The sequence below is a fragment of the Neltuma alba genome, unplaced genomic scaffold (assembly GCF_004799145.2).
Source record: "Neltuma alba isolate B1F8T4 unplaced genomic scaffold, ASM479914v2 tig00010225_pilon, whole genome shotgun sequence".
NCBI lineage: Eukaryota > Viridiplantae > Streptophyta > Magnoliopsida > Fabales > Fabaceae > Neltuma > Neltuma alba.
In genome coordinates, this window is record NW_021635157.1 from 14,989 (window position 1) to 41,165 (window position 26,177).

Below are 26,177 nucleotides of genomic sequence, written 5' to 3' on the forward strand. Positions count from 1 at the left end.
CGTAAAGCATACCTCACTAATTACAACATGTGTGCGTGTGTGAATATTGTCTCATCTTAAAATTCAAAACTCAGTAGTTGTTTAGGTACAACATTAATGTCAACTATGTCATCCTCCTCATTCTTTTCGCCACGTCTTTATCATTTGACAAAAAAACTTCTCAGATACTATAATTAATCTTCACCAATCTCTCCCTTTTTCAAATTCAAGTCACATTTGCACCCCCAAAATTTGTAGCCTTTGCAAAGAATCACATCATTTGCATCGCCGGTCCTCATTCGGTGCTCATCGCTAATCGTTGTGATAAAATTTGAACCCTTAAAAATTTTATTTGGATAGTTTAGATTTAAGATTTTTAATCTACATTTTTTAATAATAAATTTATTCTTTTTAAATTATCTTTATTTTAAATTCCATGTGCATTAAAATTTAAATTTATTTAAAATATAAAAATAATTAAATTGAATCTGAATCATTCACAATCAATTTATATAATATGATAAAAATGAGCACCGCATACTCATCTTTTGATGAGCATGGAATGCGCTTCATATTGCATCACGTACGTATCATTTGTAGCAACTAAAGTTATATTACTAGGATTATTTATTTAGTTTACTAAATTACCAATTATATTTGAAAATTAAATGTTAATCAAAATTCATTCATTAATATGAATTTCACACTGTGGAAAATACGTACCTCAAGCTAGAAACTAAGGACGTATGCATAAAAATTAAAAACTAAACACTGATTCAAGAGTATTGTAAAGAATTTGATGAATGATCAGTCAGCTGTTTTGTGACTTATTATTGGTATTTCTTGATATAAATTATATATTTATTTATATTGATGATAATATTAATCTCTCATATGTATACTTTTTTTTCCAAAGAAAAATAAATTGAAACAAAAATGATAGTTAATCACGGTCTTAGGAGAATAAAATTATGAAGATGAACCAACGGGGGTTGGGTCTAACAGAAGGGTTAGTCTCTCACAATGTGACGAACTAAGGTTCGAATATTCACTTGAAAAAGTATCTACATTTAGTATCTGACAGTATTTCGAATAGGATTGTCTCCAATAGAAAGAAACTTATATATGCTTTAGCCAAAAAAAAAAAAATTATGGAGCTGATAATGAAATTAGGTGACATGTGAATAATAATAACCATCCAATCAAAGTATATATCAACTGATGAAAACTACAGGCAAAGAACCTAACGCATGTGATAGAAGAAATTCCCGGGCTTTGTGTTCACAACTCTCTAATCATGTACACATAAGTGATGCGTCATAATTATGCAATAATATATATTCTCATGGACTTTAGGAAAATTGCTTTAAAATCTTCCATAGTAAAATTTATTATTTGAAAGGCACCTGAAGTTTGTTTAAGCATCCAAGTGCAGCTTATCTTTAAGTGCGTGCAATATATATATATATATATATATATATATATTTTATAACTATGTGAAACATATATTTACTTGTATGTAACATTTTTTTTGTGAGGGCACTATTGGGTACTAAATGTAAGTACTTCTCCTAGTAGAAATTTAAACATTGATTTATCAAGTTGTGAGGAATTAGTCTTTTTTATTAAACCCAACTCCTATTGATTGTTTAAGCATCCAAGTGCAGCGTGTAATATATATTTAACTGTGTGCAACATATCTTTATTTATATGTAACATTTTTTAGTATGCATAGATATCCTTCTATTGGAGACAATCCTGTTTGAGATAATATTGGGCATTAAATATGAGTATTTCTCTCAGTATAAATTTAAACTTTGATTTATCATATTGTGAGGGATTAGTCTCTTTTGTTAAACCCAATTCTTATTAATTGTATGTAACATATTTTCAGCTACGTGCAAAACGAAACATATTTACATATAACTAAAGATATGCTGCTGAAAGTGTTGCGCTGCCGGCTGAAGATGGGTTTGCATCCGCTCAAAGAACTGGCCCCTTAAGAATTGTTGGGCAATAAATTTTGTACTATAAGGAAAATTTTCAGGGAACTTTCTCTTGAATATTCTTTTTCTTGTTTTTTGTTTCCTGGGGTTGTCGTGTAGTTAATTATTCAGTCATGTTTCATTAATTATTGGCAAGTGACCAATCCTTACTGAAACAAAAGAAAGTAAAGGGTCAATATATTAGGTACGTGTGTGTGTGTATGTGTACAAAGAGGCACAAAAGGCTAATGACAAAGTTAGTTTTCCAACCCCAGACTTGAAAGTACATACACATATAATTATATAATAATAACTAAGCAAGCATTTTCTTTATTTCATTTTTTCCAACTCCCTGGGCTATGTCCTTTTCAAATGTTGGTAAACTTACGGACTACTGAGTGTAGAATATTATATTAGAGACCGTTGTTAAATTTTGATCAAGTGAAAAAAGGAATTAATAATAATAATACATTAGATAAAATATAATTATTTATATTTGATGAAGAAAATAAGGTACTAAGGCTGCATGCAGCTGGTGGCCTAAATCATGAGACTCGTCTTTGACGTGAAAGCACACCCTGAATCTTACGACATTCCGCTTGTATTAATTTTTTAAAAAAATTAAGAAAATTGATAGTGTTCCTAATGATAATATACACTAACTCCAGTCCTAATTAAACGACCTAGTTGATTAATTTGAAGAGATTAAAGAAATAAGATAAGTTAGTTATTTGTAACAAATAGGTGTTATCTTTTCTAAAATATCCTTGTTAGTCAACTATATTAGCTAGAACTATTATTATTAAAAGGATTATTTTGAAAAAAAATATATATGAGAGACAAAGTGGATTGAAGTCTTATTTTTAGGACCCAAATAAAAATTAAATAAGGTTTTATATTAAGGACCAGAGCTAGTATAACTAAGTGGCCAAGATATTATACCTCAGAAAATCAGATGGAAGAGAAGAAAATGTTTATAGTTTATAAATTATATGGCAACTTGTTATAAGTTTTTTAAAATATAAAATGTACACAATTTATTCGTAAATCACAACAATAATACAATTCATTTTCAAACTCCGTGCAAGATGCTAGGGGAAATGATCTAACAAAATAATTTATTTGTAATACTTACTTATCCATATATCAATATTTAATATAAATTTTAAAGGAGCTTTTACACTTTTAAAACTATGAAAATTTATGAATAACCTCAGTTATGCCAATTATACTTTATTTCACATACCACAGGTTTGATTAAAAGATATGCACCTTAATTTGGAGAAAAACTAGATAAATATTTACTACTTGAATTAATATATTAAATGCATGAATTACATGTAATCTACACATAAAAATACTAATAAAGTACATGAATCACATAATAATAATTTTTTATACAGGAAGAAATAATCCTCAGAATATTCCTTGCCAAGTTTGTGCTTAAGTTGTATGAAATGAATAGTTCAGATTTTTCGACATAAAATTGCATGAACCAAGAGAAGATGAAGATCTTTGAATTTAGGGATTATAAAAATTTTCTCATATAATAATTATAAATCAGGAATTTTCTCCCAAAATTGATTAATATATCATCACTGTACGTACATTTAATTTACTGTTGCTAGAAAAAGAAGAACATAAAAAGAAGAGATACTTAGATGAAGACCAAAATTAGCATGCAAGAAAATAGAAAAATTCAAATTAAATAATGATTTTTCGTATTCATGAACCAATTTTTTTGTTTAAAATTAAATGAGCGTGCATACAACTTTTACCTAAAATAATATCTTGTAAAAATACACTCAATTCAAGACCTAACAATGATTATAAAATTGATAAGCATTGATTTTTGATTAAGAAATAAATTATCCTTTTGAAGATATCCACTTCTTAATATTATCGTTAATTATTTTCTCCATCAACTATTAACCACCAACTATTTTCTCTGCCACCTTCCTCTTTGTTGACGATATATTAGTTTTAGAATTGATGACAATAGAGACAACTATTTACATTTCTGGGGTAGTGATTAGAGAAAATTTTTTGAACTCATAATTTAATTTTGTTATATCACAAAAATATTTTTTATAACACAAAGGGTAATACATAATTAGGAAAAATTTTAATATTTAAGATCTTTTACGATACACTTATTATTAATTAATTTTAAATATTTTTGGCCAAAAAAATTAATTTTTAATTATTGAAACGTCATTTTTCTACATTTAACAGAATAGGAAAAAGTTTTTGGGAGTATATATGCAGACATCGTACAAAGGGAAAGAGGGATATAAGTTTTCAGAAAAAAAGAAAGAATAATGGATTTGACTGCTCAAATAATCTGATCCACATGGAAATAAATTAAACTTCCGAATCATAAAAACATAAAGCCCCAAAAAAAAAAAATCAGACTGGAATACACAATTAGTGGCCAACAAGAGAAGACTTAAAATCTCATTAATACTGAAAAAGACAATAAAATTTAAATGAATGTGATTTATTTCATTAAATGAATTAACATCCAATCAATCCCTCCTTTCCTTTCTAAGTATCTTTTGCTGCCACAAAATCCAAATTCGTGGCATCACTCTTGTGGCCTCAAACTCTCACCGCTTTCTCTCCCCCTCCCTCTCTCCACACTTACATATACATATATGGGAACATATGGGAACATAGAAACATATATAGAGAGGTAGAGATAGAAAGAGAAAGAGAGAGATCTAGAGAGAGGACATATGTGTGTGTGTGTGTAAGTGTGTATATATTAGAGGCTAGCTAGGATCATCAGTGGACAGAAAGACATATATCAGAAATGGGCAAAGGAAGAGCTCCATGCTGTGATAAGAACAAGGTGAAGAGAGGACCTTGGAGCCCCCAAGAAGATCTTAAGCTCGTCACCTTCATCCAGAAACATGGTCATCAGAATTGGCGTTCCCTCCCCAAGCAAGCAGGTATCTTATGTTTTTGTAAAGAAAAATTCCAGAACTCTTGTTCTTGAATCATATTTCGAGCCTTCTTCACTTTGCATTTGAATTATTTAGTTTTACTTCTATATACGAGGAAGGTTTTTGCAGTTTCTGATATATATCAGCTTCCAGGGATTTCTGCATTTTGCATTGTTCATATTTGCAAATCTCTTCTTCTTCGTCTTCTTCTTCGTCAGACTGCTTTCTGTAATATTATACTGTTTCTTTTTGTCTGTGAATATCAATGAAACTAGATTGACGGATTCATTTATTTTTCGTTGAAAATTTAATATATGGCTCATTAATTCGGAGGCGATGACATTTGGCTGCCTTCACAGGGCGATGAAAAAGTTTCAAGTTTGGTCAGCAATTTTTTGGCTGTGGGTCCTCCTTTACCTATACAATGACATCTCAAATATTAAGATTAAAATAATATAATCATCTTCGTCGTCTTCATCATCATGTCCAATTTCTGATAATGCATTTCACCTACCATTAATATGGCCCATCTGCCACCACCTAGCTTCAATCTCATTCCATATACACACGCGCACACACACACAAGCATTTAATTTTTTTATTATCAGGTCAAATTCCATCAGTCATATTGTCTCTTCATATTTTGGAGCCTCGATCATTACAAAAACACTCTTGATCTCCACATTTCTTTAAAATATATTATTGTCTGAATTGTTTTTGCAAGAAAAAACTCATGAGCATATCAAAACCAGTGAGAAGTGAAAGAGGATGAGTATAAAAGCTTCATGTCCTCTAAAACCAGAATATACATCAGAAAATTGCAGTACGTAGGTAGAAGCAGGAAACCACTCAAAATCTACGTTGAATATATGTTTGATATGTACATCTCTGTGTGTTTTCTCCTCAGGGCTTCTTCGATGTGGAAAAAGCTGTCGTCTGAGATGGATCAACTACCTAAGGCCTGATGTGAAGAGAGGAAACTTCACAGAAGAAGAAGAAGAAACCATAATGAAGCTTCATGAGGTCTTAGGAAACAAGTAAGCTTAGCTTCTTCTGTCTCCTGTTCATCAAAAAGACATCTTTATTACTTTATAATTCCATGTCTGATCTGATGGATTTTATTGCATCATTATTGCAAACCAAAGTAGTCTCTGTGTGTGTGTGTGTGTGTGTGTGTGTGTTTGCTTAAATCCAAGTTTCTTCATTTCAGGTGGTCAAAAATTGCGTCCGAGTTGCCTGGTAGAACAGACAATGAGATCAAGAATGTGTGGCACACCCATTTGAAGAAGAAATTATTATCGAAGAACAGTTCAGATAATAATATTAACCTGTCCACTAGCACTGATCAGTCCAAGCAAGAATCATGCATAACCTCTTCTTCGTCGTCTTCCTCAACTGGACGCCAAGACGCGACAACATTAATTCCTCAGAAAACTGCAGACAATAATGAGCAGAACTTTGAAAATCCCACTAAAGAGTCCTCTTCACCAAGTTCCTTTCAGTGTTGTACTGATCAATCATCAACAACTATCTGCAAATTACCAGACGATAATCAGCTGGAACTAGTTGTAGCAGGTTCTTCTTCATTGTATCAAGGAGGGCCAGATAATAATGATTACAGTGATACAGTACTAAACGAGGTTGTTGACAAGCCAGCTAATGATAACACTATTGATTTGCTTGAAATACCATTGGAGGCAGACGATGATTTTTGGAACATGCTGGATGATGACAACAACATAGGAGGAGGATCCTTCGTGTCAGATCATCATCAGGTTCATTCAGATGCTGAAACTATGAAGTGGATCAGGGAGATTGAGAAGGATCTTGGATTGGAACCTCAACAGCCATCATCTGATCTAATCATAGGATTGCCTGATGTACACATGTGGGCTAATAATGTTAGTTCTGGTTTCTGAGTCTGTAAGGATTTTGTTCATAATATAGCTAGGTTAGTTTTAATTTGATCAGGTGGAGACTCTATATTTTGTGTCTTTTTTTGGGCTTTAGGTTCCCTAACTTTCTAATACTATCTCCAGTCCTAATTATAAGACCTCGTTTGTAAATTAGGATAGAAGGTAGTATGTGAATTGAGCTTGTTAATAGTTAATTAGCATTTAATAGTTTTTCATTTTAGTTTAATGGATTAATCTCTGTACGTAGTGAAGATAGGGCATGTATGTAGTTATTATTAGATTCGAGTGTGCGCGCGCGCGCGCGTGTTGCATGCATCTTCATGAAGGGAAAAATATTAGTGGTGGATTAAATATGAAGTCTTTAAGGTTACGATTTCTTGAGATGTGATTATAAATTGAATTTCTATGCCCATTCTGTATCATAATTTAAAAAAAAATCAATATCAATATGTCTTCCGCACACAAGATATGAAATATTTAGGTTTTGGCAAAAGTAATCTTTAGCTTGATCCTTTAATTTTGTATAAAATTCCGCAGTTTATAAAGTGTCTTCGCAGTTTTCTAACACTGATATTGTTGGTTTTGTTAACAAATTAAAACACAATGATATAGAATTTTTAAATTTTCACAAAATATTTTAATTAAACTCTTACATATTAAGTTTAATTTTTTAAACTGACAATGTTTATCACAAAAAATTATTATTTGAGATAAATGGTATTCGGATTAGAGAACTAAAAAAAGTATATCACTTGCTTTTTTTCTTTCTTTTTTCCCTTTTCCGTCCGTTACATTAGGAATGAATTGTTTGAAATGTGCACAATATGGTTTACTTGCGGACTGTTTGAAGTATACAGAGGGGAAAAAATTGTTGGTGAACAATAATATTATAGCTATCAAACAAAAAACTGGTGAGCAAGCGGAGTAGCTAGGTTATTGTAAATATTTCTCCATTTAACAAACATTAGTTTGACAATTTTTGCTTCATGTCCCCACAACTTTGAAGAATATTTATACATGAAAGCAAAATCTTGAAATTAACTTGGAAGTCCAATTTCTACAAATTCATACAAACTAGTGATTGATGATTTTGACTGACTCTTTTTATTTTTATTTTTATGAAGTCCCTCTATCCACACTCAAGTCAACAGAAATGAACAAATAAACAAGAAAATTGATCCAAAGAAAAAAACCGAATAAAACCAAAGTCCTTATCTAATAGAGTCAAATAATTTAAAAGAAGTGAATGAACTTACAACAATTCATTAAATTATATTGTTGGTTTCATTTGATCTTTCAAAATCATTGATCACACATGAATCATATTGGCCTCATAAGAGCTCCCAATTTTCTTATGGATGACTTATATTATTACCCCTTTGGAAGTCGAATTCTATGTGTTTTATTATAAAATAAAAATAATAGAATAGTAGTAGTCAAGTTGTGTCTTGACTTTGTAGTTTTAATTTAGTGATAATTTGGAGTTTGATCATATTAAGCTGACCCTTAAAAAAGTGATAATCTCAGCATAAATTTATTCAAGTGATAATGTCTACCCCAAGTTTGTTATTTACTAAAGTTCATAGGATAGTAGGGCTAATTAAATTAATATACTCCCTCTTATTCTATATGTAGGATCTCGATCGCTAATTTATAAATATGAAGAACATTATTTAGTTAATTATATGTTAATCTTTTTTAAGATACCCCTAAATAGTCATTTACACCTGTGGAAGCCCTTTTTTAAGATGTGTATCAATAGGGATAGTTTAGAAAATAATATAAATTTTAGATACAAAGTGAATTAGGATATTATATTTAGAACTAAAATAAACCCCCCATTTAGTTCTAACATTTAGGACCGGAGGCAGTAGTAAGACAGGGTAATGCCTAATATGGGTAATGATTGGGACACAATCTTAGGAAACAAGAAGAAAGCACATGTGGACATGTTTGGCTGCTTTACTATATATGTTTGGTAACAAGAGAAAATAAAGAAAGGAAACCAATTAAGGAATCCAATCAATTGAAGTACACATAGTTATTGAGACGGCAGCTTCTTGGTATAGTCAATAATCAGAAGGTTAAGCAGTGCACTTCACAAAGAGTTAAAAATGAACAATGTGCCTAATTTGCAAATCTTAGAAGTAAAGCGTTGAATAATTAAGTTTGTGGTGTGTTGTTTTAATTACACACACACACACCCCTTATAATATTTGTGTGGGTTCCACCGACTTTGACTTTCACATGGATTTATTGTCACAGCAGATTATAAGAAATTGTCACTTGTCAGCTTTCTTTCAATTTTCACCAGAAGTTTACGTTCAAATTATTCCATCATTCTTGAGTTGGATTCGTATTCGAATCTATCTATCCGTTAACTAAAGGTGTGACTCATTTTCTCAGTAATCAATCAAATAATTTGTGTGTGTGTGTGTGTATATATATCACTTCTTGTAAAGAGACATATGCACAGTATGATAGGGAACATGCAAAAGTACGTACGTACGTACGTGTTTGCATCTATTTTGATTTTTGAATCGTCCAAGCTAGATTTAAATGACTTACACCCTATATTCATTTTTGGATCATGCAGATAAAATAATCTGAGTTTGAGGGCAATTTTACTTCTTTAATCTGTGCAGTGCATAGCTTTTGGCTGTGGCCAGAATAATGGGCAAAGACCGTACATTATATTGCATGTGAGTGGATGATATGTATACCTATTTTTCTTGTTCCATGTAGGACAAGAGGAGGAAGAAGGAGATCTGGAAAAACCCCTTGTTTTGTTTCTGCATTCTTCATTACTACATGCATATCTATCATCTTCTTCAAATATCTTCTTCTGCTGCTAATTAACCGCTACATATATATATATATATATATAATCAATGACAATTGATTGGTTCTTTGATTCTGTGAAGTTGGTTTTGTGTTTTGTGTGCGCGTGAAGCTTAATTTCAGCTTACTGCAGGCTTAATTCGAGGATTATCAGTGATAATCTGCAAAGTATTTTTGCGTTATTTGTTTTCTCTGGGAATATTATATATAATTATTGAAAATTGGTTTGAAATAATGAAGAAAAGCTGATTAAGATTTGCTGATGTTATGGATATCTTTGAAACTTGGCCTGAAATTAGTGTTTGTGGGTCCTTCTTCTACCTATAACAATGATACTGAAATGTGGGACATTATTAATCACATTTTCATTCATCTTCTCCCACAAGTTCAATTTCTCTCATAATGCGTGCCCACCCACCTACCATTATTATGCCCTAAATAATAACATTTTTTAGGTGTATATATATATATATATATATATATTCAAGTTTATAATATAATATTTTTTAAAATAACAAATCAAACCACCACATACCTTTGCCTTTTATTAACATAAAAAGTACTACCTCCGGTCTTTAATATAAGATATCGTTTGACTTTTATTTTGATCCACCCCAATCTATTTTGTCTCTCATTTATGTATATATTTATTTAAGGAAGTCTTCTAATAGTGATAATTCTAGTTAATATACTTGATTAACAATGATATTTTAGAAAAGATAACACCTATTCATTATAAATAACTAACTTAACTTATTTTCTTAATCTCTTCAAATTACTCAACTAGTTTTTACAACTAAGACTGGAGGTTGTATAATCGTTTGAGGCTAGCTATGAGTTTTCGTACATGGGTGAAAACATTATGTTTAAAGAATTAGGATTTTTTTGCCAACTAAAAGAATTAGGATTAATTTTACTCGAATCCAACTTAGTGGTTAAAAATTTAATTAATACCGAGAAATTGGCCAGAATACGTGGGAAGTGAAACATGAAAAGAAAAGTTGGTATAAGCAACAATCTGGTGAGTAAAAACAAATAAAAGGCAAGTGGGACAAGTTGGATATACTTAATCTCCACTTAGTAGCATCAACTTTGACAATTTTTTGCCTCAAATTTTGAAGAAAAGCCATGAAAGCAACCTCCAAAGGACAATTCTTCATGACTCATATGATATCTATATCCTAATTAAATCCTGGTCAACAGTCTATTTGCTTTTGGCCGTCGGAAATACTAAATAGCTTTTAATATTTAATTTGTTTCTCGAAGAAAATTAAATACAAGTAGTTAAGTATCCAATTTAACTGATCTCATTCTGAAAAAAAAATTTATCACTAATCAATATATATATTTGTATTTACATGAGATGCGATAATATTAGCAGGCTTTTTTCCCCTCTTTTTTCTGGTAAAAATATTTGAAGTTTTTTTTTTTTTGGTTTATAGAAAGTCCGTAAGGAGAAAGAAATTTCTTAAGCAAATCCCATTAATCATCAGTGCATAAATATGCATGTATACATATGAGTTGAAAAATTGAAAATCTAAAGTGGCAATAGGCTGCTGGCTAATATAATATTAATTCTTAAAGCAAAAATGAATTGTTAACAAAGGAAAAAAATGGAACAACATGTCAAAAAGGATGTGAACTTGTTCATAGCATGAAACTTCATTGCGAGAGGTGATGTACCAGAATCTCTACAGTTAAAAGAGAGGAATTATACAATACGAAACTTTATACGACTTTTAAGTCCATTTCCAGCGTGTCACTTTAATTCTCTGTTGCATTACACAGGAAAGACAACAAATAAAGCCCTAGGCACAACTCCTAGATGCAAAACAGAGAAAGCACACGCAGTGACAAATCCAGATGAAATATTTGAAAAGCCTGAGGAAGCATGACTGATCTGTGGTCTCTTATACTGTTCTTCTTACAGGTAGAGAGCAATTCAGACGAACTTCACCTAGAGTCCCAGTCAAAACATCTAGATTAGACATTTTCAACATGACCCTAGCAAAATCCATGCGGAAGGTTGATCCATCATCTGAAGCATAAGCGGAAACCAGTCTAGCGGTCTTGTCGTCAGCCATCAGCTGCTGATCAGCATACAGAAGTCCTCTTCCCCTTAGCAAGCTCTCATAGTAGTGTGTGTCAAATTTTGACCCAGATGATACTGAAGATGACAATGCTTGCAGGTATGACATCCCCAGATCAGACTGACTCAACCTCCTGGAGAAGAAAGCAGCTGACACCTTATCATCACTACTGTTCATTTTGTCTGGGCAATTTATTCTCATCTGATGCAGGAAATCAGAAGGGATAGAAGGGTCTGGTCTTCCTGTGCCGTGAAAGTTGTACAGTCGTTGCTTGATGAAATCACAGCCAATTTTCCCAATGTTGTGCGCTCCTATAAGAAAAGAACAAACCTTATGACTAATGTTGTATTTCAGTTCAGAAAGATGTAGATTTAGCTTGTATTTTTACCAAGAAGGCTGACTGTTTCTCTTTCGTCGAATCCTCTGAGAGCAAACAGGCGTAGTGTTTGGTTAATGTTATCATCTGGTCTTGGAATCTGATTATTTGCTTCCTCATAAAATGATTGAAAGCTATCCTTTCTTCCTGTCAAAACTGGATAAAAAGGCCCACCAGCCTGCCATGGCCAAGTCCAGAAAACCATCAAAGCTTCAGTGCAGAACTTAATAAATGTAAAAAGAGAGAAAACGTCAAATATTTGAATTTGCTGCGTCCTTGCAAAAATGCTTACGTACATTGAAGGTAACAATATCTATTCGAGCTTTTAAACACCAGAACTAAATCTAAATAGTAAGATTCATGGATACATATGGAAAAAAATTGGCCAAAAGTACCAAAGGTTTAAAAGAGATCCTAAGCTAATCAATACTACTAAAACAAGAAGAAGAAGCAGCCTAATCCTAAGCCAATCAATATCAACATAAAATACCAAAACAATAACAAGTTGCATAATTTATAATTACGAACAGTGTAACTTAGCCTTTAAACTTTATGCAATGCACAGAATAACATCTCGGTTTTAAGTTGAAACGAATTGAGAAGAAGTTTTTCATCACATGATTTTTCAAGATAAATATTGTTTGGATGAAGATAACAAAGCAAAGACTTGTTACTACTATCTGGCAAATAGAAATGAAAGCAAAAGACAACAGTTTTCTGACTTGCATGTAAAGCCAAAATGCACGAGGCCATTATTAACATATATATCTCCTTGGCTTATCACCAGTATAGTCATCAGATTAACCAGTCCTTAAACATAAGAAGTAGATGCAGAGGAACAAACCAAAACAACGCCATCTCTTGCAGCAAGAGCAAGAATGTCGGCACAGGACACAGTCCCGACACATGTTTGTTCCAGCTCCTTCTTAATCAAGTCAATATAATCGAAGCCTCTCAAAGTCTGGTTGGGAAGAGCCTGTTTCTCAATCGATCGGTTTTTTTTACCATAGCTATCATCCAACAACACTGAAGCATCACAGCCCTGATTTTGACAAAACCGAAACATTAAGAACGCCAAACCATGACCATGTCAAATCAAGAAGAGTCAAGTCACATATCATGCATGTTCGTTAACAATAAAATTAAGATGATGGACATAATGGAAAAAAAAGTAAAATTCGCAACCAGTGAGAAACGCGTAATAAATGGAGATATCAAGGAGAAAAGAAACCTCAAATCCCAAAGAGTACTGATACATCTATACAATACCAAGAAAGAATAGAAATCTGCTATACACCAGAACGATGGACACGGAATCAAGACCCATTTGAATGCAGGTGAGAAATGACAGAACTCACGATCTTGGAAGAAAAACAGAACACACCGAGTTACAAAAATAATACATTTGCGCGGCAACGAATACCTCAATGAAGCAGTCATGGAAAAAGAGACGCAAAAGAGCCGGTGAAATGTCCTTATGATCATAGTAGATGCGAGTCACGACTGATCCGACAATGGTCTCTTGCAAAAATGCTTACGTCATTGAAGGTAACAATATCTATTCGAGCTTTTAAACACCAGAACTAATCTAAATAGTAAGATTCATGGATACATATGGAAAAAAATTGGCCAAAAGTACCAAAGGTTTAAAAGAGATCCTAAGCTAATCAATACTACTAAAACAAGAAGAGAAGCAGCCTAATCCTAAGCCAATCAATATCAACATAAAATACCAAAACAATAACAAGTTGCATATTTATAAATTACGAACAGTGTAACTTAGCCTTTAAACTTTATGCAATGCACAGAATAACATCTCGGTTTTAAGTTGAAACGAATTGAGAAGAAGTTTTTCATCACATGATTTTCAAGATAAATATTGTTTGGATGAAGATAACAAAGCAAAGACTTGTTACTACTATCTGGCAAATAGAAATGAAAGCAAAAGACAACAGTTTTCTGACTTGCATGTAAAGCCAAAATGCACGAGGCCATTATTAACAATATATCTCCTTGGCTTATCACCAGTATAGTCATCAGATTAACCAGTCCTTAAAACATAAGAAGTAGATGCAGAGGAACAAACCAAAACAACGCCATCTCTTGCAGCAAGAGCAAGAATGTCGGCACAGGACACAGTCCCGACACATGTTTGTTCCAGCTCCTTCTTAATCAAGTCAATATAATCGAAGCCTCTCAAAGTCTGGTTGGGAAGAGCCTGTTTCTCAATCGATCGGTTTTTTTACCATAGCTATCATCCAACAACACTGAAGCATCACAGCCCTGATTTTGACAAAACCGAAACATTAGAACGCCAAACCATGACCATGTCAAATCAAGAAGAGTCAAGTCACATATCATGCATGTTCGTTAACAATAAATTAAGATGATGGACATAATGGAAAAAAAAGTAAAATTCGCAACCAGTGAGAAACGCGTAATAAATGGAGATATCAAGGAGAAAAGAAACCTCAAATCCCAAAGAGTACTGATACATCTATACAATACCAAGAAAGAATAGAAATCTGCTATACACCAGAACGATGGACACGGAATCAAGACCCATTTGAATGCAGGTAGAAATGACAGAACTCACGATCTTGGAAGAAAAACAGAACACACCGAGTTACAAAAATAATACATTTGCGCGGCAAAGAAATACCTCAATGAAGCAGTCATGGAAAAAGAGACGCAAAAGAGCCGGTGAAATGTCCTTATGATCATAGTAGATGCGAGTCACGACTGATCCGACAATGGTCTCAGCCTCAGGGCAAGAATCCCGGTAAAAATCGTACTCTAAATTGGACCCATCTCGTATCCTCTCGCTGAAAGAAAAAGCGACGGAAGCATCCCTCGAAGACAGTGAAGAGATTGAAAAAGAGAAAGGAGGTGAAAAACTAATCGAGGCATGTTGTTCACTTTCACCTCTTGGGTTTCGCAGAGAAAGAAGCACGGGAATCAAGAACCAGCGCAACATACACACTGAAGCAACTCGGCATTTCGGGCTTAGGGTTGCTGCTTATTTCTGCTAAACCCTACAATTTCTCTTTTCAGAGAAAGAAGCCTTATTTTGAGGAGAAGAAGAAGAAGATGATGATGATGATGAAGTAGAAGAAGCGGGAAGAAGTTCGGTTGTAATAACGGAATGTACCCATTTTTTTCATAGCGTCCTTGCGAGCGCGGGGGAGAAATGTTCAAAAGACGAAACTACCCTTAACGTTCATGGACCGTGAAGAGTTATTCACTTATTTAGCCTATAATTAATAATACAGTGCACAAATTAAATCAGAAGAATAATATCAGTATATATATAAATAAACCAAAAGCATTAATAAATGTTTAATAATATCTTGTACATATATCAGCCTAAAATTTACCCTAGAAAGTCCAATTTTTAAAATTAATTAAATTATTAATAGTATAAGCGATTTGTCAGATTTCTGTCCTATACACAGAGTATTTTTTTTTACTTTAAAGATCAAAATACTAATTTTATAATTAGAAATTTCAGAAACTTTCCTAGCAGAAGAAGGACTTTACCAATAAAGAAAACATTTTATTGAAACTCACATACACCCCAAGAATTCATACCTTAAAAAATATTTAAAAATATTTTAAGTAATTTAGAAAGTGTAATTATTTTTCAAGCCATTTGAAAAAAAATACTAATAAATTTGATTAATAATGCTCATGTTAATAAATAATTACGATTTTAAGAAATTGTTTGGCGCGTAATGTGTTGAAATTTTTGTCCTAATATGTAATTTCGCGAACAAAAGAGGATCTTTTCATTTCCGTGCACCCCATGCACAGCATCCATACTTATATATCTCAGTGTACGCTGTATATGTTAGAGGAGAAAGATTGCTGCTGAAACTGAAGTAGTGGGCAATAATCGCGATGGGAAGGAAATCTTCTCGCGGTGAAGGATCCAAGAAACTTTATTCTTATTACGCTGGAGGCCATGGCGCTTCCCTCAAGAACAGATTTTATCGCAGAGAAGCACTTATATCGATTCTCGAAGATTTATTTGTGAAACAAGAAGCTGAAGCAGACGAAGAAGAAAGGAAGGAGGAGGAGGAGGAGGAGGAAGAAGAAGAAGGGTACAGAGAAGGAAATTACTACGGAGGAGGAGGACAATCATTGACGCATGAAGCAACTAAGAAGGAAATAATAACTTCGGTTCATCCTCGATTTCTGTCTTTTTTGGAGAAAGATGACTCCTTTCTTTGTCCCTCGAATAGGCGTCCCAATGCATCGCACAATAAAGCTCCAAAGGAAAAGACAACGAGGAAGCAGTACATGCAATTTCAACCTGGATCATTTTTCTCCAGCGAGGTCTGTTTCTCTCTTCTTTCTTTATGGATTTTCTGCATGGTTTCTGTCAACTTATTCCATTAGATCAGTTTCTTTTCTTTACCAAATTACCAAGTTTTGTTAATTTAGAAAATTTTTTAAATTTATAAAGCAGTACTTGCCATTTCAAAATCTGAATCAATTTTTGCCTGATGGGTGTACTTTCTTGGTTCTTGATAGTGTTTCCCTATCGTTTCCAATTAATCACATTGTGATCACTAGTTATTGCTAAATTGATATGGCCTGGCCTGACGGTTCTTTGAGGCAATGGAAACAGAATTCATTCGTAGTAATACTTCCTTTTCCTATGTTCCTGTTAGGATTATTTGACAGAGAGGCAATCTGAAGATCGTGTGCAGAAGGGCTTGCTGATGTGTTGGCAAACAGATTGGCTTCTTTCTCCTTTTCCTGTGTCGCAAAATTTTCTTCTATCTACATAACCTACTTCATAGTTGTCTCCACTATGTGCTTTCTTCTTCTATCTTGATACATTGTGGATAATTGCTTCTTCTGTATGCTACTTATTTACCAACTGGTTTCCATGAGTAAGACTTCTTTCGTAGTTTTCATGAGTAAGATTTCTTTGCAGCTTTCATGATCAAGGTTTCTTTGTTATATTTACATTGATACATTTTGTTTTGATTCACCTCATAATTACATAACCTATGATCTTTAAAATAAAATATATATATATATATATGTATATATGAAAAAAAAAAAAAAAAAGAACTCGGACGAACCTCCCTCCCTCCTTGTGAAAAAGAGAGTACGCAATTGATTCATAATTCTTGCGACATTTCAACCGGTGCGACAAAAATATCAAGTTATATTCATCTCAGGCAAGTGAGAAAACATTTCTTGTTGGAGTCACTTTGACTACAGTTGAGACAGTAGACACTGTTTCAGAAACAAAATATACAGATGGTATCATATGAACCGGAAAATAATGCGACAATGTACAATGTAATGAGATTTTTCCCTATATATTTAATTAACTTCACAATTTGAACACCATAAAGGAGATGTTTTCAAGGGCGTAGAAGAATTTACACATACATCTAATCTATTACGAAATTGCGCTTCGTTTGTCTTTAATAATACAGGGAGAGGAAAACACACCCCCATTTCTAAACACAATTTATGCCTAGGTTTGATTCTACCCTCTAAGCTAAACGAGAAATACTGGGGGAATTCTTTCAGCTCCTTCAAATCTCTCCCCATTTCCACCACAAAGTACTTGTATTTAGGCTCCAAATTGTTCTTAATACTATAGTTGAACAGCTGAGGAAATCTTCGAAACATTGAAGTCGCGTCACGGCGAGAAAATCCAATATTCTCAAAGTAATCAATCCTGGGAATAAGCTTTTCTTCAACACTGCATGATAGTAAGTACGTGTGCCTGTTTACTTCTTCAATGCCAATGCTTTGGAGAAAGTACAGGGTGGGACGAAGTTGCCCAGTAACACTGCAGACAAGCAACCTGGGACGACGGTTTATGACACGCTTGATATCTGATCCATTCACTCGAGCTTCACGGATCAGAAGGTGAAGACAGGTAAAAGATCTGATGCTCTGCATGTGAGAATCTCAGGGCACATGCCAACAATGCGCCGGCACTCAATTGCAGAGAAATCCATGGATGTCAAGAATTCCACAGTGGATTTTATATTAGGAAGAGAGGAGGCAGAGATGATGGTTGGATGATTTTCAATAAGTGAGAAAGAGTCAATACCAATTGACTCTAGATATAGGACTTTCTTCTGGAAATCAGTGTCACAGTTGGGAGGGAGAATTTGCTTTGGACATCGCCACTTTATAACCTGGAATACAACCAAGTTAGGCCAATTTTAAGTTGATGGCAGTTTATCCATTAATACAGACAAAGGAAATCAATGAGATATCCTAATAATGAAACTAAAATGCATTACTCGAGACTAATGTGGCAAAGGAAACTGTAAACACAGACGAAATTGGGAAGTCAAAGGGGAAAAAGCATCTGCCTAAAATTCTGGTGCTAAATTCGAGAGCAAGTTCTCTTTACAAGGAATGTAAATGAGCTCATATGCAAATAAGAGGTTATTCAAAAGGAAGTTTAAATTTCGCCTCAGAGAATTTATTACCTTCGTAGATTTATCATTAAACTAAATTAGTTTGGGGCAGTCTAGAAGTATTGATCATATTCACATCAAACAGGATATTCTAAAAATTTAAATTCAGACATCCAGCACCCTAGCTGTACTCCCTTATGCTTTCACCTTTTTTCCTAAAGTGAAAATCCTTTATGCAATTGAATTTGAGTTTTCTACTTTGTACAACAGATATTTTGAAGTCATCAATGGGAACGCCATCCCCTAATCAAAGCCTAAGGATTGAGTATTGTAAATTAAAAAAGTATCATGGTTAGATAGCAAAATAGAATTGAAAACAAAATATTCTACATTCAAGAAATTTCAAGGTAGCTCAAGCAACTTTACCAAAATGAAGATTGAAAAGTGGTTGAATCTCTTATGCCTTTCTGGACTCTCAGTTAAAGGTAATCTATATGTGACAAAGACGCAACTACCAGTACCAATTCTTACTCCCAGTATTGCAACTTTAACGGGAGTAAATATGCATTTTCAACACAAACAAACGATCAATTTTAGACCAACACAGATGAAAATCAATACTCCTCCGTATAAGGGTCTTATATTTAGGACCGGAGGAGTAGCATTTTAGATGCAGAAACTATGCTAAGGAAAAATCAGCAATTCGTCAAGAAACTTTTCCTGCTACAGCTACACAAAAACCAATTTTTTTCACTAAAAATTGCAACTTGAGGGTCATTACACAGAACCAAGCAGGAAACAATAAGTGGGGTTGGAAGCAAAACTCACCGTAGCCTTGACAACGAAGCCTCGACGGCGAATCGAAGTGGGAACCCGAGAATGGAAAGGTTTGCAGAGGCCACTGAAGGATTTGGGGACGGTGGGAGATTGAGAGAGAGGACAGCAATGATGATGATGATCGGAGATGGATGAAGAGAAAACCCTAGGGTTAGAAGACAAGAGGGTGGAGGAGGCCATGGGAGGAGCGTGCTTGTGGTATGGCATGAATGTGATAGAAGAAGAAGACATGAGAGAGAAACAGAGATGGAAACGGAGGGATGAGAAGATAACGAGTAAGCGCGTGGCAGCTCTGGTGGGGACGATGCCTCTATGCACAACCAACACACTCCATACATTTGGCGCACAACTCGATTGCACTTTGCCATGTAAGAATTTTTATCAGTCCCTGAGACTTCAGGAACGATCCATTTGTTTCGCAAGAAAAATATAATTATATTTATATTTACATTTACATTTATTTTAAAAATACTTCTGTAGTACTCCTCCGGTCCTAATTATAAGACCCAATTGACTTATTTGAGGAGATTAAGGAAGTAAGTTAAGTTGGTTATTTATAATAAATAAGTGTTGTTATTTCTAAAATATCCTTGCTAATTAAGTATATTGGCTAAAACTATCATTATTAGAAGGATTATCTTGGAAAAAATACATAAATATAAGAGAGAAAATGGATTGGGTCTTATAATTAGGACCAAATAAAAAGTCAAATTGGGTCTTATAATAAGGACCAGAGGAGTAATTAGTTTTACCCTTGGCAAAAAAAAAAAGAGTAATAAATTTTACTCCCTTTTTTCTGCCCATCTATTATATAAGGGAATTCCTAATAAATACTCTTAACATTAAGAACCAAAATCAGTGATGCTAATTTTAATCATTCGTAATGTGCAAACTAATATTCGAACCTCCTATGAAAAAAATGTCTATATTTAATGGCTGATGTGTCTCGAATAAAATAATGATACATATAAAAAAATCAAAATCAATGACTGGAATTTTGACTAATGTCATATCAGCTCATATAATTATCAAATTTTGTATTCTAACAAATTATTTACAATAATTTTTTAGCTATTCACTACTGTAAATTAATTTTTTTTGGTAATAACTGTGAATTAATTATTAATTATAATCATTTATCAATTAACAAACTGATGTAAATTTCTTTTTTTTCTTTTTATTTTAGATTATTTACAATAGTATTTTTAGCTATCCATAATAAGCATTTAACAATTAGCAACTTGAAATTTTCATATATTCATAAATAAATGAAATAGGTCCCCAGCTCACTGTTTACGAGGGGGTTTTGGGGGGGGGGGAATAGAGGTGTTCATTTGTTTTTTTTTTTTTTTTTTTTTTTTCATTAGTGGAATTTAGGAGACTTTTCAGAAGTTGATGAAATTTGTTATTATTGTTATAGTTAATAGCTAAAAAATTATTGTGAATAACCTATGCAAGAGACATGTTACATTTATTTATATAAATATGAAATTTGCGGAAAAGTTGTTGTTAGTCACTAATTAGTTATTGTGAGCAGTTAGTTCATTGCAATGACTAATTAAAGAATTGTTATAAAATTTCTAAATTTGAATGTGCTATCTGTGAACTAATTTGACATCAGACAAATTTGAGTCACTAATTAGATTTCTCAATAAAAATTTACATACCAAATATTAAGAAGTAAATTTATCACTAATATATTTAGGTTAAAAACTCATCACTAATATTTTTTAAGATATAAAAAAGCAAGTATTTTGAAAGAGTTTTAGAGAGAAAATTTATTGATTGATGGGTGTACAGTAGCTTCTGCATTAACATATAACTAAAATATACATTTTAGTGTCTTAATTTTGTAAGTATCCGTTCAATTTTTAATCATATCACCATTAATTTTATTAAAAAGGATAAAATTAAAATTTTAAGTATTAACAAGACATTCTTAACATGTTTAATTTTTTAAGATAGAAATAATTAATACTACCTCCGATTCTAATTATAAGACCCAATTGACTAATTTGAAGAGATTAAAGAAGTAAGTTAAGTTAGTTATTTGTAACAAATAAGTGTTGCCATTCCTAAAATATCTTTGCTAATTAAGTGTGTTGGTTAGAACTATAATTATTAGAAGGACTATCTTGAAAAAAAATGCATAAATATGAGAGATAAAATGGATTGTGGTCTTATAATTAGGACCAAATTAAAAGTCAAACGGGGTCTTATATTAAGGACCGGAGGAAGTACAAGAAATTATTATATATTTTTTTTGGCAAAAAAAAAAAGATAGAAATTATTATATGAGACTAATAGTAAATAAAAGTTTTTGCGTAATATATATTTCCCCTTGGTTCCGCACAGTGTCATACTGCCCGGCCGAGTTCATTGCCATTGGAGCATATGAAAACTTGCATTCGCCTTCGATAGGAAAGAAAGGTCGGCCTTTTTTTTTTTTTTTTCGGTTGAAAATCCTCAACTCTGAAGCGTCGCAAATTCTCTCCAAGCTGTGAAGAAAGCACTGATGGGAAGCGATAGGAAGTCCAAGGAGAAGAAGAAGAAGCGAAGGGGTTATTCTTCAGACTCTGAAGGTACTTGATTTCCCCCGTTTTTTCTTCCCTCTCTTTGTTATGCGATGTGTTTGGCTTTCGAGAAAGCGGAAGAAACCTTACGAAGCAGAATAATCATTTCAAGTGTTCTATAATCGGACCTTTTTCAGGCGGCATGATGACGTCCACTTGGAAGTTTTTCGTGCTCCCAATTACTTTTTACTGAATTCTAGTCGTAATATTCAGATGAGAAGAAAAGCAAGAGACAGCGAACGGCAGATGACGAGGAAAGAAAGGGAGAAAAGAAGGAGAAACGCAAGGAGAAGAAATCTTATGGGCATTCGAAAGATAGATCTGACAAAGGTAAGCATATGTACGAGATGATCAAGCATTCAATTTATTTAATTTTATCTTTTATATCTCACCCACCAGGTTGCTCTAGCTTTTCCATAAGCGAACTCATTCACTACTATTCTCAGGTGTTTTTGTTATCAAACCCTCAAATTTATTTCCAAGTTTCTATCATGAATCCTGCGATGCTGGATATTATATGTTCTATTCTGGTTGGACGTGAGACTTGTCATTCTTTGTTTCTGTTACGCTATGTTTGGCTCGACGGAGGGAAGAGGAGGGGAGGAATTTTAATCAAAGGAGGGTAGGGGAGGAAAGGGGAGGGTAGCTACAAAGGGGAGGGGAGGGAGGGGAGGGGAGGGGGGATTTCAATGATCTCCTGTTTGGATTGATTGGAGGGGAAGGGAGGGAGCAATTTTAATAATACCTTATTTTGTTCTAATAAAAAATTGACTACTTTAGCCTCATAAAATTTAAATTAATTTTCTCACTTTTTATTTTGTTAAGATATAACTATATATATAATACAATTCACTAATTTTGATTTACAAGATACAGTCACACACTTATAGAATATCAAGACAAAAACTCACAAGTGATAGATTTCAATCAGAGAAAAGACCTTAAAGGTGAAAGAAAATACCAACGGCCTCTTAGAATTAGAAGAAGAGAAAAAAAGTTTACAAATGCTTACTAATTTTGGAGATAATTATCTTAATAACCTCTTATTAGATGCTCAAAAAAACTCTCTTATGTAGAAATGTTTATGACTGATTAGAAGTTAACAAATCAAAAGGGCATATAAGAAATTAAAATATCATCTCTCTCTCCCCTCCAAAAAACCCCACTTTTGGAGGGGAGGCTAGAAGGGAAGGGGAGGGAGAAAAACCCCTTCCCTCTTTAAAAACATCTTAACCAAACGAGGGGAGGGGAGGAGCTCCCCTCCCCTTCTAAAAAATTATACCAGCCAAACAAGGGGAGGGGAGCAACTTCCCTCCCCTCCCCTCCGAAAACCCCGTACCAAACATAGCGTTAGTCTGCTGCATTGACATTAATCTGATATTTAGAAAGATAATGAATGGTGTCTTTAGTCGTAATGAAGGTATTAATCAACGTGCGTTATTTGTGACGAGTTACATAAGTCTAGTAGTCTGGTCGGAAATAAGGTATTAATCAACGTGCCAGTACTGTTATGAGATTACTTTGAATTTAGTTGGTAGTCTGGTAGGAAATAACATCTAGGAATTCTGTTAGAAGGAATGCAGGTGACTTGCATCCCTTGCAGCATCTAAGGTTGGGCAAAGGTAAATGGCATGATGATGAATAGAGAGGAAATCTGTGTGATCAATCTGTGTACCATGTACTTTAATCTGCATCAGGTGACGGGGGAAAGCTCTGATCAGTTGTCAATTTGGCACAAAAGTCTTGAAGATGTGCAAGCTTGAATCAGTGCCATTAGGAAGCAAGGCAACATGTAGACTAGTTGCCAAGGTTATCAGCCTGATTTTCGAGGTCTCATGGACTGTCTTAGGATTCATGCTAATGATGTTGTGTGTGACTTTTAACTTAATGTCAAATTGTTTTTTAAGAGGTATGTGAATCTTAGAAGCTATTTCAAAGAATTATGAAGACCATTTCTGTTCTATACTGTAGAATCATCCACAAGTGGATGAAGGTGATCTTGTCAGGCCTCCTGCTGGGTCTTTGACATCAGATTAGACAGTAGCTCTGTCTTCAGTTGTTTCACTGGAACCTGCTTGCAAAATGTATGCCATAAGTTATGGCGTCAGAACTTGAAAGCAGAGCCTAATGCTGATTATTGAGTCCTCCTCTATTGAAGGAAATAGTACTGAAATTGGCTCTACATCTTCCATAATTTCATTTGATTGTCTATGTAAAGGATACTCTTAAAGAAGCAACAGGACACCAGTTAGACCTGCTACCATTGCCTCCGGCTGTAACTGACTTTTGAATTTCGACTTGCACAAATGGTTTATTGCTGCGAATCACTATTCTAACTGTAGATTCCAACGAAAATGAATCACCATCCAGGATTAACCTTTTCTCTGAAAGGAGGGGGTGCTCTACTTATTTCCTTGCTTCGTCATTTACCATCATACAAAGGGTCCCCAGCTGGATAACGTGAGAAGGGGCAATTTTCCTTCGAAGTCCTTGACTGAATAATGTTAGAAGGAGTAATTTTCCTCCAACGCAATTGTTTGAATTGGTTTGACTTTTGAACGTGTGGTGTGGGTGAAAAGTAAGCATTCAGGCTCTGTTTTTGTTTTTGTGTGTGTGTGTGTGTGTGTTTACTTTTTTCAGTTCTTTCTGGTCATTCATTACTTTGTATTATGTTGGAAGAGCATTAGCGTTTTCAAGTCTCTGCTATTATTGAGGCAAGAACTATTGTTACTCTACACTTCCCTAAAAGGCATTTTTCTTTTGGCAATAATATATCTGCATGCTACTTTTCCTTCAGGGAAGAAGTCAAAAGATAAGCACAAGACCAAGCACAGTAAAGGTGATAGCCATATGGTGAGTTGTATTCTTGATATTACTGTTACTGACAATGTCTAGTTGAAAGGGCCTTGGTTGTGCCAGGTTGTTTATTGCTGTTTATCTGAGCCAGAATCTTTTTCGCCTTTACTGGGTTGAGAAAAAAGTCAGAAAAATAATGGCTAATAAGTAATAACTTTTGATAAACTGTAAACCTGTAGTCTTTGGTTTGTAACCCCTTTTGGTTTCAGATTTGGTAATTAATCTACTTTAATTCTTGTGTTGTGCATAGGCTTTTTCGCCACTAAGAAATTAAAGAAATCAAGGAAAAGAAATTAGTTGAGTAGGCGATTTAGTGGAATATAATGCGTCAAGCATGCTTAAATTATGTGGTGGTAACTGGCTAATTGCCGAATGTTGAAAGTTTGAGCAGGTTAATTGCCTGCCATGCCTACCTGGAAACCATATACGTTATTTGCCATGCAACCAAAGTTGAAGCGTTCAATACATAATTGGATAAAAATTATGTACAGAAATGTTGCTAAACCCAAGATTGCTCGTTTCTCATATTTCATGGCTTTTCCATGGTTACTACTCCCTCTGGTCCTAAATGCAAGGCCTGTCCAAAATTGGTCTTACATTTGGTACTTTCTTTATTCATCACCAGTTTAAACTTTTAGATTAGGCCATCGTTTTGTCTACTTGCGAAATGCTTTAAAGATAAGAATACCTCTTTCTGATTCCCCATACATTGGTGTCTACATTTAGACCTTCGAGTTTAACACTTTGGTTGTTGATGAGTTGAAGAATCAATTAGTTCATTTGTTGGATGGATTACCATTGTAATTTCAAATGCAGGAGTTCCAAGAATTGTCCAAGGATGACTATTTTTCTAAGAACAATGAATTTGCCACGTGGCTGAAAGAACAGAAGGATGTGTTCTTCTCTGATCTTTCATCTGAGTCAGCGCGTGAGATGTTCTTGGATTTTGTCAAAGCTTGGAATAAAGGAAAGCTTGAATCCCGTTATTATGAAGGCATTACAAGTGGTCCGCGGACAGCCCACAACTGGAAAATCAAAGGGTAGCAGGAGAGAGAAGAGGGATCTGTTCCTGGAGTTCAATCTCTTGCCTTCTTATAGTTAAAATATGTGTAGCTCTTGAAGTGAACCTGATGGAGAGAAATTACACCTCTTGAGGGGTAGAGCTGTCTTTAGAACTAGTCCTTTATTTACTTTAGCTATCCTTTCCGGCTGCTAGCTAGGCACTTATGAAATATAGATGTTGTTAGTAGAAATGAAATATTTGAATTAGTCTTTGGGAATCCTTTGTTTGCTGCACAGGATATTGTTAATTTTTTTTTTTTCAAATTATCAAAAAAAGGGCAAAAGCTTCATAAGGATGGATCCTTTGCTG

The 26,177-nt window shown here is 33.8% G+C and overlaps 3 protein-coding genes and 1 pseudogene across 3 annotated transcripts; 2 read left to right on the top strand and 2 right to left on the bottom strand.

Moving 5' to 3' along the window:
• The first annotated feature begins 4,678 nt into the window (after nt 1-4,678).
• LOC114754919 (transcription factor MYB63-like) lies at nt 4,679-6,312 on the top strand. Its single transcript, XM_028943772.1, is given in 4 exon segments — nt 4,679-4,918; nt 5,820-5,949; nt 6,123-6,172; nt 6,175-6,312. Coding segments are annotated over 4 exon segments (375 nt in total). The 5' UTR covers nt 4,679-4,779; the 3' UTR covers nt 6,231-6,312.
• Nucleotides 6,313-11,545: 5,233 nt separating this feature from the next.
• Nucleotides 11,546-15,134, bottom strand: LOC114754913 (putative Peroxidase 48). The gene is made up of 5 exons (XM_028943767.1): nt 15,061-15,134; nt 14,798-14,960; nt 12,980-13,177; nt 12,148-12,313; nt 11,546-12,070 (listed from the first exon to the last, which is right to left on the bottom strand). Exons 1-5 carry the CDS (start codon nt 15,132-15,134, stop codon nt 11,580-11,582), a joined length of 1,092 nt encoding a protein of 363 aa, XP_028799600.1. The 3' UTR covers nt 11,546-11,579.
• Nucleotides 15,135-17,455: 2,321 nt separating this feature from the next.
• On the bottom strand, nt 17,456-19,656 carry LOC114754918 (transcription termination factor MTEF1, chloroplastic-like; annotated as a pseudogene).
• A 2,068-nt stretch (nt 19,657-21,724) lies between these two features.
• Nucleotides 21,725-26,163, top strand: LOC114754907 (style cell-cycle inhibitor 1-A-like). The gene is made up of 5 exons (XM_028943756.1): nt 21,725-21,796; nt 21,829-21,958; nt 22,163-22,279; nt 24,747-24,802; nt 25,622-26,163. The coding sequence occupies exons 2-5, from the start codon at nt 21,892-21,894 to the stop codon at nt 25,847-25,849; spliced, it is 468 nt and encodes a 155-aa protein (XP_028799589.1). The 5' UTR covers nt 21,725-21,796; nt 21,829-21,891; the 3' UTR covers nt 25,850-26,163.
• Nucleotides 26,164-26,177: the final 14 nt, after the last annotated feature.

Coding starts and splice junctions, on each gene's coding strand:
- LOC114754913 (XM_028943767.1), bottom strand. CDS start 15,134: ATGCCGAGTTGCTTCAGTGTGTATGTTGCGCTGGTTCTTGATTCCCGT. Junction 14,961..15,060: donor TTCTCTGCGAAACCCAAGAG/GTGAAAGTGAAC, acceptor TTTTTCTTTCAG/CGAGAGGATACGAGATGGGT. Junction 13,178..14,797: donor TCCATGACTGCTTCATTGAG/GTATTTCTTTGC, acceptor TGTCAAAATCAG/GGCTGTGATGCTTCAGTGTT.
- LOC114754907 (XM_028943756.1), top strand. CDS start 21,892: ATGGGAAGCGATAGGAAGTCCAAGGAGAAGAAGAAGAAGCGAAGGGGT. Junction 22,280..24,746: donor GAAAGATAGATCTGACAAAG/GTAAGCATATGT, acceptor CTTTTCCTTCAG/GGAAGAAGTCAAAAGATAAG. Junction 24,803..25,621: donor GTAAAGGTGATAGCCATATG/GTGAGTTGTATT, acceptor TTTCAAATGCAG/GAGTTCCAAGAATTGTCCAA.